The sequence below is a fragment of the Dipteris shenzhenensis genome, chromosome 32 (assembly GCF_047967505.1).
Source record: "Dipteris shenzhenensis isolate YYH24624 ecotype China chromosome 32, Dip_SZ_1.0, whole genome shotgun sequence".
Lineage (NCBI taxonomy): Eukaryota > Viridiplantae > Streptophyta > Polypodiopsida > Gleicheniales > Dipteridaceae > Dipteris > Dipteris shenzhenensis.
The window spans coordinates 2,103,261-2,120,282 of record NC_141627.1 but is presented as its reverse complement, the minus strand read 5'-3'; the positions used below and the strand labels follow the sequence as shown (position 1 = coordinate 2,120,282).

At 41.7% G+C, this 17,022-nt stretch overlaps 1 protein-coding gene and 1 long non-coding RNA gene across 2 annotated transcripts; both read left to right on the top strand.

Annotated features, from left to right (window-relative positions):
* Positions 1-1,566: 1,566 nt before the first annotated feature.
* Positions 1,567-3,861, top strand: LOC147880169 (uncharacterized). Its single transcript, XM_087371187.1, has one exon. The coding sequence runs from the start codon at positions 1,622-1,624 to the stop codon at positions 3,710-3,712; it is 2,091 nt and encodes a 696-aa protein (XP_087227313.1). The 5' UTR covers positions 1,567-1,621; the 3' UTR covers positions 3,713-3,861.
* A 10,867-nt stretch (positions 3,862-14,728) lies between these two features.
* Positions 14,729-16,332, top strand: LOC147880168 (uncharacterized). Its single transcript, XR_015540521.1, has 4 exons — positions 14,729-14,771; positions 15,169-15,402; positions 15,490-15,694; positions 15,797-16,332. It is a non-coding gene; the product is annotated as an uncharacterized LOC147880168 (long non-coding RNA).
* The last annotated feature ends 690 nt before the right edge of the window (positions 16,333-17,022 follow it).

Here is a 17,022-nt window from a genome sequence, read left to right as displayed (position 1 = left end):
GTAGGAGGTGCTGTAGCTAGGAATGGAGAGAGAATGAGCAGCTACTCAGGAGGTGCTGGAGCAGGAGAAACACAGTGGACCAGAGCAGGAGGGGGCAGAGAAGATGCCAAATGAGTTCCCATGTTTGAAAAATGGAGGGAGAATGGAGCTGGACCAGAGAAGAGGAGGGGGTAGGCTTGTAACAAGCTGAGAGGGGGAAAAATTCGCCTAGAAGGGCCCATCGCCTCTTGAATGACTTGTAGGTTTGTTTGGGGGAGGTGCATATGGGGGAAGGGTCAAGCATGGGTTGAAGGGGGGGGGGGGGGATGGTTTGAGTGGTCCCCGGTGTAAGAGGAGTAGCCAATAGGGGATGTTTCCAGGTCTGCCCACCCTCCACCTCAACATGGCATTGCCCCAGAAAAAGGAGCTCAGTCCCTAAAAAGTGCCACTATTTGGCCATCGCTAACTTGGACTATTCTTGATATTTTGCAGGAGTGTCGAATCCTAGTGAATGATGCATCACCTCATGTCCCAAATTCTAAAGGTAGGGTTTAAATTTTGGTCTTAGTCTACATAGAGTTGCATCATGATGAAATAAATAAATAAATCAAGATACAAGATGCACGAGTTACAACAAAGCTAGATGCCCAAAGCTTACACAAACACTCTCTGTCAAGATTCACGAAAATCATTGGCTTCCTTTCTTCCCCGCCTACATCATAAAAGTATCACCACCTACACCATATCCACCACCCTTTGAAAGCAAAGAAGTATGAAGTTGAACAGTTACTTTGAAAGACTACTTTCTTTGCCTCAATTTGAGATGTGTGTTATGGCGATAGCTGTATAAAATCCTCAAGCTCTTTACATTTCTCACAGTAAACCTTGTTCATGCAGGTATTACCTTGCTAATTCTACAAGTGCATGTGTGTACATGCTCATAAACTTAGAAAATCCTAATGCCCTAGCACTCTCATAGTATCAAGGCTTGTTTCTAGGCTTGCTTCCGCTCTTTTTGCGCTTCATTTTCTTCTTCTCTCTAACTTCAATGTGCTTGTGTTTGAAGACCCATAAGAAAGAGCTAGCATTCAATGGTGGCCGTGCAATCCAAGGACCTTCTATAATATAGGTGCAATCACATGCAACAATAGGTCACCATCACTTAGGGTGCTTACACACTGAATGTGCCCGCCTAAGTGAGTTGATGACCCAAATATGTCCAAGAGTGCCCAAAATTGATGGGCAACCAAGGTTGGCTGCCCTTTGCTAGCCCAAGGTTTGGTGCAGGGACGAAGGCGATGCTGGAAGCCAAGAAGATGCTAAGAGCACTCATGTCATTTTCCAAGAGCACATAAAAAGTCCTCCCGAGGACTTTCGGGTTTAATAACTTCTTCCGGTCTCGTCAAAGCCGCTGTATATGTCGACGTGGTTCCTTTGAGGATAGGGGCAATGACTTCTTCAACAGAATCTCGTTCGGATAGATCACAGAAGACAAGTGGCCGAAGAAGAGCGGTGGTATGACGTAGGGGGTGACGTTTAGTCGATCCACCCTCTATAGTTCATTTATTTGACACACACTACGTTTATCCCATTTCATCAATTTCAGCTTCTCGTCTTGTCCTGCCTCTTTACGCCCCCCATCATGGAGACTGGCTTTAGCTCTGCTCGGAAATTGGAAGGCAGCATCCTTTATTCATCTGTCGGGAGAACTCAGTATGGCTTCGACGTGTTTGCTGTTTCGCTGCCGTCCGTTGCCCTCGCCCCTGGCTCCCTTCTGGATCGGGAAGTCCTTGCAGAAACTCGACTTACCGACGGTAATTCGATCAATTTCAATGGCCAGTTCATCCAAAGCTGGAAAAAAGGAGACGCCGATTCTGAGGATGTGCTTGTCTTCGTATCCGAGCGCTCGAATGGCTGCGGCCAAATCTACATGCGAGACAGAGAAAAGGCGGTGCCAGTTGTAAGTAAAGGTCATCAGGCCCTGCATTACGATAGACCTTCCGTTGTAGGAGACAAGGTTTTCTTCGTGTCTGCTCAAGAGAATCCACGAGGCTACGTCCGGAAATGTTGGAATGCAGTGTATTGCACTTCCATCGAGACGGGGCAGTCAGTTAGGCTTACACCGAAGGGAGTGGCAGATTTCAGTCCATCGATATCTCCTTCCGGCGAATGGGTAGCTGTCGCTTCAGACCAGGGCAGGGGTTGGGAAGGTGAAGTAGACGAGCTTCACACCGATTTATACGTTTTCAGAGCAGCGGATGGAGGACAGAGGACCATTGTTGCCAGAAACGCAGGATGGCCGACCTGGTCCGATGATACTACCATCTTCTTTCACAGACGGGCAGATGATGGCTGGTGGAGCGTCTACAAAATTAGCATTCCTGCTAACGTGGAAGAATTGGTAGCGCCGCTCGATGCTGAGAGGATCACTCCTCCTTGTGTTCATGCCTTCACTCCCGCAGCGTCTCGAAGTGGAGACTGGATAGCGTTGGCAACTCGCAGGCCGGAATCGGATTACAGACACATCGAGGTCTTTCACCTCGCCTCCAGAGAATTCATCAACCTCACGGTTGGGATCAATCCCAAAGTACATCACTACAACCCCTTCGTGTCACCCTCGTCCCGAAAGATTGGCTATCATAGGTGCAGGGATATTGACAACTCTCCAGAATCAGTGATCCCTCGTCTGGAAGTCACTGAGTCCCCTTTACCCGGTGTGCCAGTTTTGAGGATCGACGGGTTTTTCCCTTCGGTTTCTCCATGTGGGCAGTTCATAGCGTACATCCCAAACCTCCCGGGTACGGGACCAGATGTAGGCATGTGCGTGGTTCGAGTGGATGCATCGAAAAAGTGGAAGGTCTGCAACGAGGGCGTTTTCGGAACGCAGTGGGACAAGCAGAAAAGAGGGGTCATCTACACAACCTGCGGCCCGATCTTCCAAGGTGCAAGGAGAGCGGTTCAGGTAGCTGTGGTGAGCTTCAATCTGGAGGACTTAGAGGATTCCAAGGACGAAGTGAACTCGACGATTCGGTTGTTGACGAAGGAGGGGACGGGCAACAATGCATTTCCTGCAGCATCGCCGGACGGGAAGGAGGTGGTGTTCCGATCGGGCAGGGACGGGTATAAGAATTTGTACGTGATGGATGCAGAGAAGGGGGAGGAAGGGCGTATAAGGAGGCTGACGGAAGGGAATTGGACGGATACGATGCCGGATTGGTCACCGGATGGCGAGTGGATAGCGTTCTCATCGAGCAGGGATGCGGCAGATGCAGCTGCCGGGGAGGAATACGCGATCTACATGGTGAAGCCGGATGGAAGCGAGCTGCACAAGCTTCACCGCGAGAAGAAGCAGCAACATGGGTCAACAACAACAAAAACAACAACGCGAGGGAGGATGAATCACGTGAGCTTCAGTCCAGACAGTAAGAGTGTGGTGTTTACGTCGGATTTGGGAGGGGTGTGTGCAGAGCCGATATCGTTTCCCAACCAGTTTCAGCCTTATGGTGAGCTGTGGGTGAGCAAGGTGAACGATGACGATGAAGAGAACGCAATTCGCTTGACCTCCAATGCCTACGAGAATGGCACTCCCCACTGGACTCCATATTCTTCCATCCATGTTGTCTCCTCCTCACAAGGAGCTCACGATCCCCTCCGAGGTTCCTTTCAAGAGCCCTTCTTCCTCGGTCGCATCACAGAGCGGATGAAAGCCGCCTGCTGCATCACTCTCCCTTAGCTCCTTCACCAGCATGCAGCCACCGCGAGCTCTATAGCAATAACTTAGCTTGTCACATGAGCGACTCGTTTAGGACTCTCTAGTTTGCAACTCCGTGTCCTATATGAAAATGTATTCCATGTTGTAAACGTTTATTATAATATCAACGTCCTCTGGGTTTATTACTGTGCTTTTGTGGAGACTAGTCTATGAACCCGTACTGGCTAAACCCTTCCGTTCTACAAAATAACAACACACGTTGAAGCTTAGCATCATCATGCACTTCGCGTTCGAAGGAGGATGATCCTTCGACTAAAGCCTCGTAAAGCACCTGCGATCAAAGGAGAACACATCTAAATACATTTCGTGCTGCATGATGAAACGTACAGGCCACAAAATTATCGAACGGAATTGTGCAGTCCCCAGGTCGAGTCGACAATAGACCTGCTTATTTCATCCTCCAAAGAAGAGATACTGGATCGAAATTATCGTCTCGTCTAACGCAAGGGAGATGAAATGAATTACTCACTCATTGCTCCTTTCCTCTGCGTAACGAAGACGGTCTGTTACTGTCTCCTCTCGCGAACAAGGTGAATGATATTTAATCATTCATAAGGTCTGCCCAAGATTTAAAAAAGCAAAGGAATCCATTTCCCTTTACGTCTCCCCAAGATTTAAAAGAAGCAAAGGAATCATTTCCCTCTCCCCAAGATTTAAAAAAAGCAAAGGAATCCATTTCCCTTTATTATAAGGTCTGCCCAAGATTTAAAAAAGCAAAGGAATCCATTTCCAAAATAAAGGGAGTGAGGAGAAACAAAGGGAGAGGGGGGGTGTTTGGGGGGGGAGAAAAGGTGGAGATGGTGTGTAGGAAGACTTGAGGAGATGAAGGGGAGAGATTTTCAACCACTTTAAAGTCTGCATTCAAGTCCAATGAAGAAGAGAAGCAACATATCAACATATTGTCCAATAAAGTCTCCATTCCAAAAAATATTTGGCTCAGATATGAGAGCAGATAGAACTCAATTATGGAACATTATCAGATATGCGATACTACATAGGATTTGGATAGCCAGATATGAGGCTTCGATTAGTAGGAATGCTGTTTTTTCCTTGTCCAGTAAGCAAGCTGTTATGGATGCTACTATCTAGGTTAGATGGCTAGTGGCCAGTTAGCTAGATGAAGCTGCCAGAGCTCGTTTGCAGAGCATTTTGTATGAAACTTCATTTGGTGGTTTTTGAGTAATATATGAGTAGACCTCTTCAATTAAAAAATAAAAAATAAAGTCTCCATTCAAGTCCAATGAAGAAGAGAAGCACCATATCAACATATTGTCCAATAGGAAAAATGTAATTCCAAAAAATCTAAAGATGCCTAATTTCTACTTTGCTCAAATTGCATCGTTGTTGTTAAGGCTATCCCCAAGGGATAGGCCAAAAATGAATTGGCTCATAAATGTTTGGAGAAAATGTGGATGATATCATTTCAACCTCAAAAGTCTCTTTTCAGGAAACAAGATGAAATACTTTCAGGTGTAGTGCAGGGAGTCAAGCAAAGGTCGTGACTTGCAAGCTGCAGCAACAATAGCCCAAGGTTAATGCACATACATTACACACAAGAAGCTGAAGGGGTGCAAATCTAAGCCTAGGAGAAAAATGTACTGCAGTCCTGAGCAATCATCCTGGAAGCTAAAGGATAAGACCTTAGTCTTACACACAATAATCAGCACTCGGTTGAACAAGGTGTACATTCAATAGGTCTATCCTTTGGGGAGATCTATTTTGTGCATTTACAATAGAGTGCTGGTTTTTGCTAATCGGTATTGGAGTCTAGGTTTGTGTACAAAAGGGATTGGTCAGACCCACAAATGAAGTTTATTCCTGAAAAAGTGTATTCGGTTATCTTGTTTCTCCAAATGTGGTCAATAGTAGATCTATTTATAGTTGTTGGTTGGTTAATCAATTGTGTGAAATTTCTTTGGCTCATGAAATTGCAAAGTGTTTTGTTGTTGTTGTTTGAATTGTAAAAGTTAATGTTGAAATCTCCTATGATTATTGTGGGTATATCATTTTATAAGTTTGGAGTTGTTTTTCTAGCGAGGCAAGAAGTGTTGGAGTTGATGTTAGAGGTGAGTTGTATACATTGATGATGGCAATAGTTTTTGAATTGTTCGTTTTGAAGATTGTGAGATAGCATTCAAAACCCTTGTGTTGAATGTAATTGTCTTTGAGAAGTTGAATCTCTTGTTTATAACACCTTGCTATCCTGACACCATTTGTCATTTGTAAGCATGTGAATCCAGGCAAGGTTAGATTTGTTGATTTGTTGGTATGCAACTCTTGTAGGCAGAGGATTGTGGCACTCATGAGGCTTTTGTTGTTGACTATGTTTATACAATGAGACTTTATTGCATGTGTGTTCAAAGATTACAATGTTTTGATGTTATTTTATGAGGACAGGTGGAAAAGTTCCATTGTTGAGTAATCCATTGTCGTTCTAATTTGAGGCGCTCAATCTCTTTTAAGACGTTGTTATCCATTTTGATATATTCTATTTCGAGTGGTTTGATGAGGTAAAGGTTTTGAGGGTCTCTTTTTTGCAATAGCGTTGTGTATGTTAGGCCATGTGATTTGATGAAGGAAGGGTCGAATGCAAGGCAATCTATGGATAGCAGTCCTTGAGAACAATGGATTGTTCTAGCAGCAGCTGGTTGTATGGGAAATTGCCTTCTAGAGATAGAATTCAAATTGTTTTTACCTATTTCGAATTCTCTTGTGATTTGATGTATTGGTGTCCATGTCTTTGGAATGTTGTTGTCATAAGCGGAAGAGTTATTGAAGGGAGCTTGTCTTCCTATGGTTGAGTTGCTGAATGAGACCCAAACAACACGTTGTTCATTTGTTGTGTTTGAATGTTTGAAAATTCTGTCAACTCTCATTTCACATTAGGGGAGAAATGGGGTCTCAAAAGGGCCTCCAATAAGTGTTTCCTAATTTCAAGGGATTAGAGAAGGATTTGAGGTATACCAATGAGAGTGCTCCTTTGTGTGGGGCAATGGTATGTTGAGGTGGAGGGGTGGCAGGCATGGAGAGATCCCCTATTGGCTATTCCTCTTATATTGGGGACCTCCCAAACCATCCTCCCCCCCCTTAACCCATGCGTGACCACCCTCCCATGTGCACCCACCCTAGATCATCCCCAAATCTCATTTATGCTTTTGTGGCCCTTGTGGGTGAATTTCTCTTCTCCTTAGGTGTGTTGCAGGTCTACCCCCTCTTTCTCTGCCCCACTACTTTGGTCCAACTGCCCTCTCCCTCCATTGTGGGACCTTTTGGATGAATTTCTTTTGTCCACTAGCCTACTACAGGTCTATCCCCTCTTTCTCTACTCCTCTGCTTTGGTCCAACTGCCCTCTCCCTCCATTGTGGGACCTTTTGGATGAATTTCTTTTGTCCTCTAGCCTACTGTAGGCCTGCCCCCTCTCTCTCTTCTCCTTTGCTCTCTGCTCTCTCCCTCCATTTTTAAAAATTTGGGTTGCAACACCTCCTACAGCTGGTCTTCTCTCTCCTACTCTTCACTGTTTCTATGCCTCCTCTTGCTTCTCTATCCCCTCATGCTCTACCTCCACCTTCTCTTTCCTCTCTTGCTCTATGGCCTCTTAGCTACCATATCATACAGGTAATCTTTTCCTTCTACAGGCACTTCTCCTTCTGGTACAGGTGCTCTTTTCCTTCCTATAGGCACTTTTCCTTCTGCTACAAGTTCTCTTTTCCCTCCTATAGGCACTTTTACTTCTGCTACAGCAACTCCTTGGGGGGTTCACTATGTATAAACCCTTTATATCATGTGCGTTCAAGGACCATTTGTAAATTCCCTTATCTGTAAAAATTTCACTAATAAAATGTACCCTTTTCTGTAAAATTTTTCCAAAATTATTTTAAAAGCTCCCTTATGTAAATTAATTTGTGTAAATTTTAGAAATTAAAAATATCCTTTTGTTAAACTCACGTGATAGGGTTACATATGATGACCGACCCCCCCGAGAGCAACTCTTTGCCCTCCTACAGGCACTTTTTTCCTCTTTCTTTTTCTTCTCATATAGGATACAACTGCTCTTTCCTCTCCTATAGCTATTGTTTTCCCAACAGGCATGGTCTAGAACACAGTGAAACAAGGTGGCAATGCTGTGAGCTCTAGTGTGTTCTAGAGGCATGATCATGAAGAAAGTGACACAAGCTGGCAATATTGTGAGCTCTAGTGTGTTGTAGAGGCATAGTCAGGAACAAAGTGACCAACGTGACCAAAGCTGGCAATATTGTGAGCTCTAGTGTGTTCTAGAGGCATGGTCAGGAAGAAAGTGATAGAAGTTGACAATATTGTGAGCTCTCGAACATGAAAAATGCATTGGATGACTTGAACTTACTGTTCGACTAACTAGATAGTCATGGAAGGTTTTGCCAAGGGTCCACATAAGCTTCCCAAGAGGAAGGATGTATTTCTTAGACTATGTACCTTCCTTGCCTATCTTCTTTGTACAATATCCTATTTTAACATAGGAGTGGAAAATATTTGATATAACTGACAATGGATTATCTGTTATGTGCAAGAATAGTAAGCAAGAATCTAGAGAAATGGTGAAAGAAATGTATAGTCCTTCAACTTTACTTGAAATGGTGAAATAGTAGGCAACATCAAACAATGTGTTTGACTAGTACAAGCTATCCATACAAGCTATCCATACATTGTAGGTTGGGCATTTTGGAATTAGCATAGGTTTTCTTTATGACTTGGAGGACATTAAAAACATTGATGAAATTTCTTTTGATGGTTTTATTGTGTGGTTTCGTGTTCAAAGTTTTCAGGTCATATGTCTAAAGTTTTGATGCTTAAAGTTTTCATGTCTAAAGTTTACAATTTATACCTATTTGCCTTGCTTGCATCATTAAAGGAGACAATGCCATGATGGTAAGCATCCTATGTATTGATTTATATTTTATGGTATTTTAATGTAATGTGCTTTGTTAGGTCTAGTAATGTAATGGTTGTTGAATTGATGCAGGAGGCATTTGAGATCACTCATTGGTGCACTATATTAGTCGAGCAGGAGGATACGTTGTGGTCTTCCACATCCAATGTTTAGAATGGCCTACTTAAGTACTGAAGTGCATCAAAGTATTGATAGCTTGATCATTGTGGTCCACATCACATGGCTTCCCCTATTGCATTGTATCCCATTGGCAATGGTGTAAAAAAAATTATGCTTGGCTACCCTGAGAGGAGAGCCTTAATGGTATTAGTATTAGGATCTTACTTGGGGATTTCAAAACATCTTTTTTCTATGTATTAGAGGTAGCAAAGAGAAGGTACAAGGTATGAAGAGCCTTTGTATTTGAATGGAGAGATTATAATACAAAAATGTACATTTTATCACATTCTCTAATTCCTTACAAGATACCATGTCATAAGCAATAATTTTGATTCAGTCATGGTTGAAATTTTGAATGTGTTGTTAATTCAATATAAGGTAATATCGCTTTGAATTGTAGAGTATTGAATACACCACCTCAAGTTTGTTATGTAGAGAGGTGAACCTTTTATATGCAAACTTGTTCCTTTGTACTTCATTTGTATCCAAAGTAGTTACAAATTTATGACCCCCTCAACTTGTGACTAATTTTTGAAGGTCTTCTACATTGAACAAAAACATTCAGGAAAAAATAGGGTCGTAGACCATGCAAAAGTTATAACTATCTTACTATTATCTTCATATTCCATGTAATTAACTTCTATTACTTGTATATATATTTTTGTAAAATTAATTTAGGAAAATATTATGAATAGTCCAAGTCAAAACAATACTCTCGACCAAGTTTGGTAATTTTGGTGACCATTTTTGGCAAATAAAGGAGGAATTTGACCATGGCGCAGAAGGCAAAGTTGGTAAGGACATCATGGGTGTCCAAAAATGCCAAAACCTGCCACGGTGCGAATTTGGCCATTTGGACCAAATTCCTCCTACATTTGCCAAAAATGGACATCGAAATGGCCGAAGTTGTCAAACTCCTTCATCTATCCCTTCAAAATCTATATTTCTTCATAGAAAATCGTGAAGTGCATCAATCCTTTACAAGGTGATATAGCAGCCAACCTAAAAATTAAAATAAAAGATACATGGACATAGCCAACCTCCATGACCAAGAAAACATAGAAAATGAAATTTTTAGATTCCTCTTCAAAATATATATTTTCTCATGTAATGCATTAAATGATTTCAAGGTGATTTAGTGATATGAAATCAAATATTTTATTGACATAGCCAACCTAAAAGGTGGCTCCAAGTCTACTTAAGTAGGAGGGGGGATTTTACACTTATGTGATATTGTAATGAAACTCAAATATATGCATGTTAACTCGTTAGGGTTACGGTTAGGGTATTTGCCTACCTCTTATCTCTATGGGTCAAGGTTAGGGTTAGGGTTATGTTTGTGCCTACGTCTTATCTCTTCTCAACATTAAAGACCAAGGTACGATATAAGAGAAGATTGTTTATATCATAATTCTTTTGTGGAGTTCTCGGTGAAGTAAAGCATGATTTCCAGTACAATGACCCTATGATCCATTACATGACCTATGGAGAGGAAATGTGATGCCTCCCCACACCCTCTCAAAACTTATGTAACATACCTAGCCCTTGCTTTTTCAAGGCACAAGCCCTCCCTCTTTAGGAATCTTCTTCTTTATTTAGCATATCTTGCAGAGCTCATCTTCATAGTCAGAAAGCACAAGAACCTACTTCCTAGAGCTTGACTTATCCTCCTTTGATTGATGTTATTCCTTATGGAAGATTTGTGAGCTTGTGTAAGGTTTTAAGTGTGCAATAAGTTTTCTTGCTCAAGAGTTTTAGAGGGAGAGGACCTCTTTGGTTGTGATATTTCTAAGGTTTGGTTGCCTCTCTACTACCTATGTTTAAAAACTAGGACAACCTTGATGACTGCTACTTTTGATAGTAAATTTTAGATGCAAACTAAGCTTCAAAAGTAGCTAGACATGACTCCTAGGAGCTCACCTAAAAATATGTAAGTATACCATGTGGGTTCAAATGGATGGGTTCTAATTCAAAATTTTAAGGTATATTTACATATGGCGTTTTTTATTGAATTTTGAAAAAGAAAGCATAAGTTTGTATAGAAAAAGGGGTCTTTAAATATGGGCCTTGGCACTTTGCAAGTTTTTTTCCTGCAAGGTTTGCGAGTTTTAAACCCTATAAGTATATAGCTAGTGGCTAGCTATACATTCACCCTAAACATAATCTACCCTTGCTTCCTCATTATCTCAAAAAATATCAGAATTTCATAAATATTTGTTGTCTCTTGCATTAATTATTTCCACCCCACAGTAGGACATGTCAAAAGAAATAAATCAAAAGCTCATAAAACCATGCTTTCCTTAGACTAAAAAACTAATTGATGTCCAAACATATTTGAAAGGAGAATGAACAACAATTTCATAATTTTAGAGACAAGAGATACCACAAATGTAATGCCAAATTAGCCAATATTTTAGATTTGCAGTGTTTTCTCTCACTTGAATAAAAAGTTTCTCAATAATAGAGAACGGGATCAAACTGTCTCCATCGAAAAAACTGATTCACCACCTTCCCACCACAACTCAAAAAACCTTATGGTTTCTAGAACGAGACCAAATTTGGAAGAGTTCCATTGGAGAGAGTTGTGGTTGATGGATACACATGTTATGGCTTATGTCGAGACCCAAGACCACTATGTAAACAAAGTACATATGCTTGGAAGTTATGCCTTCCCTTTCTCAAACCTCTGGACAAAGTTTGCACATGTGCATTGTGGAGTATCACTTATAGTCACATTGTATGTACTACCAGAAGGACTTGTTGCATAGCTTTCAATTTGAAAGACAACCTTTCTATTTTAGTTAATGACCTGCTCGTGCACAACCACCACTTTCAAATTGATTGCCTTCATGATCCTGTCATTCGGTGCTGCAGGAGTAGACATTGTTCTTCTTTGTCTTCTTTTTCTCCTTATTGCAACCTCACCCAATGGCATGTGGGGAGCACAATTTGACACCACATCATTGGCTTGCACATCGTGGGCCTACAATATGTACCCTCCTTAAAGTTTATTAAATGTATCCACTTCCTCTTGGCTCATGTTAGTTCCATTGTCAACTGGCCATTGTTCTAGTGGCACTATGGGTGGATTCACAATGTTCTTTTTTAGATGCCATGTTTGACACTACAAGGCATAGGCCCTTTTCCGACAAAAATACCGATGTTTTTTACATAAATTTTTTTTTGACGGCTGCAAAGGTCGTTATTTGTGTCACTATAAGCGTCGAAAAAGAACGGTCACTATATAAGCATCGCGATATATAATGTCGCTATATAGCAACACTGATAAACATCGCTATATAGCGACACTGGTAAATGTCACTATATAGCAAGGATTAATAGAACTAAAAAAAAACATTAGTGGGGCTAAACAGGGCCATAGCAAGACTTGTTTTGCCCCACTAATATTTTTTTAAAAGTAATTACAAAAAAAAGTTTTTTATTACAAAATTTTTCTTGTGGAAAGGGTGATACGAAATCGCTCAAATGAACCGATCGAGTGACAGAAGCATATACATGTCGAAGATATACAACATTGTTTGTTACAAAATTACCCTTTCGAAAAGGGTGATACAAAATCACTCAAACGAGTCGATATACAAAAGGATATACATGGCAAAGTATATGCAAACTACTACTACTACTACTACTACTACTACTATTGCTCATTCGAATCATTGTTGTTATCCTCATCCTCGTCTTGCTGGCCTGATCCTTGGCCCTCGTGAGCTGCGCTTGATCCCTGGCCCTCGTGAGCTGCGCCTGATCCCTGGCCCTTGTCACCACTCACCTCTGCTGATGGGACTCTTGAGCTTTGATTGTAAGAGTGAAACCATATTAATTGGAAATTAGATTGGAACTTAAAGAATAAAATAGTTTAAAAAGTGAGATTACAAGTAGGAGTAGACTTATACCGTGTGGGCAGCCACCTCAGCCCAATCGACCGTCACTCCCATTACCTCCTTCTCAATAAACCACGTCTTTGTTCCTATGCAAAACGCGCATCTCGTCTCTGCGTCTGTAAGAAGGTGACCCATCATAGCTTGCTGTGGACCCAATTTACGAGAGTTAGATAAAGTGCATGCAATATGTAGTAAAACAAATAGAATAATACATTAAATGAGAAGAAGTAGACTTACCACGGTTGCCTCGAATGCCAACTGTCCACCTGCACCAAAGTGCGAAGTACCTACAATTTCTAGCCGTCTCCTCGCAGCCCTCCTCTGACCCTCAAACATTTCGGGATGGTCCCTGTTCTGCTTCTTGAAAAACTTCCAATCAGCTTTATCTGCCCAGTTGGGTTTAGCCCTCCCCTTTGCAATGGACTTGTATGCAAGGTTGGTCTACGATGCTTCAAGACCAAACCCATGCGTTCTTGCATGTAATTCTCATTGAACTCCCAATTTGGGGGGTTAGGATATTTTGCTTTCAATTCATCGATGACTGCCTACTTCTTTTGGTCATCTTGATACCACCAATCAGTAGCTATGCCACTCCTAAAGTGGTGGCACATCAACCACCTCATGGTGGCCATCACTACTGTGTCCTTTTTATCTTCTATTATCTCTCTAGTAGCCGTGATTTGATAGGACAGGTCCTCGACCAGGTAAGGAGGACTCATGGTAGTGGCAGAGTCAGAGCGAGTGGTGTTTGTACGAGTGCTTTCGGAGTGAGAAGTAGTAATGGGAGTAGGAGAGGGCAAGGGACCTGACTGGTATTGGGTCTTGGGACCAAGTGGAGACCTGTAGGGATGTGAGTGTGTTGACTCATCTACATCTCCCAAGTCAGCACAACATAAGCAACCCCTCCTACTCTTCCTTCCCTTATGATGGGCACGCCCAAGTGATGACCCCTCACTTGAAGGGGCTAGAGGGGACGGCTGGGTAGTAGGTCCAGCTATCAGTGTAGGAGAGGGAATTGCTGAGGTCCTCTGGGATAGCAGAGAGAAGAATCTTGCTGCCTCCTCATCGGTCATCTGTGCCACAAACTCCGTTAGGACTCCTGATAAAGCCATGGGCTACTAGCAAAGGAGTTTCCCGAGGGGTAGTCGTAATGCTACGTCCGAGAGGAGTCAAGCCAATGGTAGTAGCAGGGGTAGGCCCCTGAGTTGTCTCCTGAGGGGAATCAAAGTCCTCTAGAGAATAGAGATCATGATGTCTCCTCCTACGAGGGTTTTCGTACTCATCGGATGTGCGATGTGATCCCATGTCCAATGTAGACACAAACACGAAAACAAAAAACAAAAAACAAGAGAATACATTGAGAAAGCATATGAGAATACATTGACAAAGCATAAGAGAATACATTGAGAAAGCATATGCTTATACTTATGCATAAGCATATGAGGATATGCTCATGCATAAGCATAAGCATAAGCATAGGCATAGGCATAGGCATATGCTTATGAAAAGAAGAGAAGGAAAGGAGAAGGAGTAGGAGAAGGAGAAGGACATGCGTAAGCATAAGCATAAGAGAAGGAGAAGGAGAAGGAGACATATGCTCATGCATAAGCATAAGCATAAGAGAAGGAAGAGGGAAAAAGAGCATAAGCATAAGAGATAAGGAAAGAAAGCATATGCTTATGCTTATGCATGAGCATATGAGCATAAAAGTTGAAAGAGGGGAAAGAGGGGGGGAAAGAGAGAGGAAAATAGGAAAAGAGGAGAAGGAGAAGGAGAAGGAGACATATGTTCATGCATAAGCATAAGCATAAGAGAAGGAAGAGGGAAAAAGAGCATAAGCATAAGAGAAAAGGATAGAAAGCATATGCTTATGCTTATGCATGAGCATATGAGCATAAAAGAAAAAGAGAGAAAGCATAAGCTTGTGCTTATGCATGAGCATATGCTCATGCATAAGCATAAGCATAGGCAAAGAGGGGAAATGTTTCACGGCCTAATATGTCTATTGGTCATCGTCCGAGGAAACTGGTGCAGGTATCCAGCTCATCTGGTTTGGGTAGGGATGTTCCTTTCTTGGATAAAGATGCTAGGGAGCTAGCTCGGCTATCTAAGAGTATTCATGGAGAAGCATTAGTGGGTGCGTAATCATTTTGATGCATGGAGGAAGTTTTTGAGTTTGGATGTGTGTATGAAGCTGGAGGATTGACCTGAATTCAATGTTGGCGAAGTTGTTTTTGCAAGTTTTAAAGATGAATGGGCAATTGTTTCCTGCTGAGTCATTAATGTCAAATTTTCACACATTTGGTCATATTATCGTGCGCAAGCAGAAGCTTCATATCGCTGAAATTGGTGTTGATGAGATTCCTTTTGACATCACAAAGAATCCTATTTTCAATGGGGTGCATCGTTACATTGAGTTGGCTATGAACAGGTCTATTCGCGAAGGCGCTTGTAAACTAAGAAAGAAGGTGGATATTGTTCCCTTTGCGAGTGAGAAGAATCTACTGAGCGACATCGATTACAGTGTCTTTCATCCTCGCGGGGTTCAACATAGATTTGTGTATTATTGTTTTGCTCACTTTTCTATCAGAGAGGGGAAGGAACCATATGATGTTCTTCATGGGGATTTTATTTGTGGGAGTGATTTTGTTGGTGAATTTGTTCAGTAAGTCTTTGCATTTCTTAGTTTTGTTTGTGTGTTTATGAGTTGTTTTGCTTGTGCTTTTTTGTTGCTTACTGTGTGTATCTGCAGGTTTAACTAGAGAGCCTCGAAGAATTACAATGTTAGCATGCGACATTTTTCAGAAGGTGATATGAGGCCTCCTATTCGAGTTCACAAATCTGATGTGATTATTACATATGATCAATTGGAGAAGCATCTTCCAGATGATCTGGGTGGTTCGAATGCTGCTATGCATATCTTTATGCAGGTTATTGATAATCCGAGGGGTCATGTGGTGAGTGTGGATTAGTATTTTCTGTTTCTCTTTGCATTTTTTGGTGTTGCTTGTATTTGTGATGTACTTGTGGTTTTTGCTTACTTTTTTTGTGTTGCGCAGGTGTAGTACAATGGTAATCGGGTCATTTTAAAGGGATTGAGTAAGTTTGTGTGGACTATGATGGAGTCTCGATCTGTTGGGTTGCCTAGAAATTTCAGCAACTGTAGCTTGTGTACGACTCTGGCGACAAGGTTGGGTATGTGTGGAGTTCCGTCTGATGTTGCAATGAAGGTTACTGGTCATAAAAGAGTCAATAGTTTGGTGATATGCTAAATATGCTAGAAGCGAGGCTATTAAGGTAGATACAGCTTTGGAGCTCACTGCTAAGCCGTATGATGATCAAGGAGGTTTGAGGCAATATCATGATTCTTCAAGTAGATGTATTGGTGTTTTGATTGCTGATGAGGTTCGCGATGGCTTTGCTGGTCATTCGGCTCGTGGTGCATGTGTAGATCTCTCTATTCTTGGCGGTGGTTCTACATCTTTGAATGTGTCAGATGCTTTTGAGGAGGAGCTGCTATTGAAGATGAGCGATGTCTCATGGATGCAACATTTATATGCGGTTTTTCGTGGCAAATCTGGTGGACGCAGTCTAGTTTCCGGTGGTTGCTCAAAGATTGTGTTTTTCAATATAAATGTTGATGCTGGTTCTCTTTTGAGGAAGTAGATTTAGAGAAGGATATTGCCTACGTGGCCTGCTTTTTTCCCGACTATCCGGTGGATTTTGGAGTTGTATGGTTGGAACTATTATGTACTTTTTTTAAAATCATGGAATATATAGTTTGCGTTTTTGTATTGGTTGTTTAATTTTGCATTTTTGTATTAGTTGTTTAAATCATGGAATATACAGTTTGGTTGTTTAATTTTTATTTGGAATTAAGTTATTATATGAAGTGGTTTGGTTTTGTTCTTACGTGTCAAAAGCGTGTTCACTGTTTTGTTTTTAGGGTGCTTAGGTGTAAGCTGTAGGTTTTCCGATTAGGGCATACTGGAATTTTTAGTTGGATATTCTGAGTTTTAGAGTGTCGCAAATGGACGGCTGAGATTAAATCTCATCTAACCAGCGACATTGATGGAATTAATCTGGATCTTCGTGGTGGTGTAAAGAAAATTGTACGTTCTCGAGAGGAAGCAAGAGGAGGAGCTCTTTTTTTTTTCAAAGAAGCAAGCGGAGGAGTTGTTTTGGGTGGTGGTGTATCAGTAATTGCAGATTCTGGAGAGGAAACAAAAGGAGGAGGACTGTTTGAGTAGTGGTGGTTATGGCAGCTGGAGCTTCGTGCGAAGCT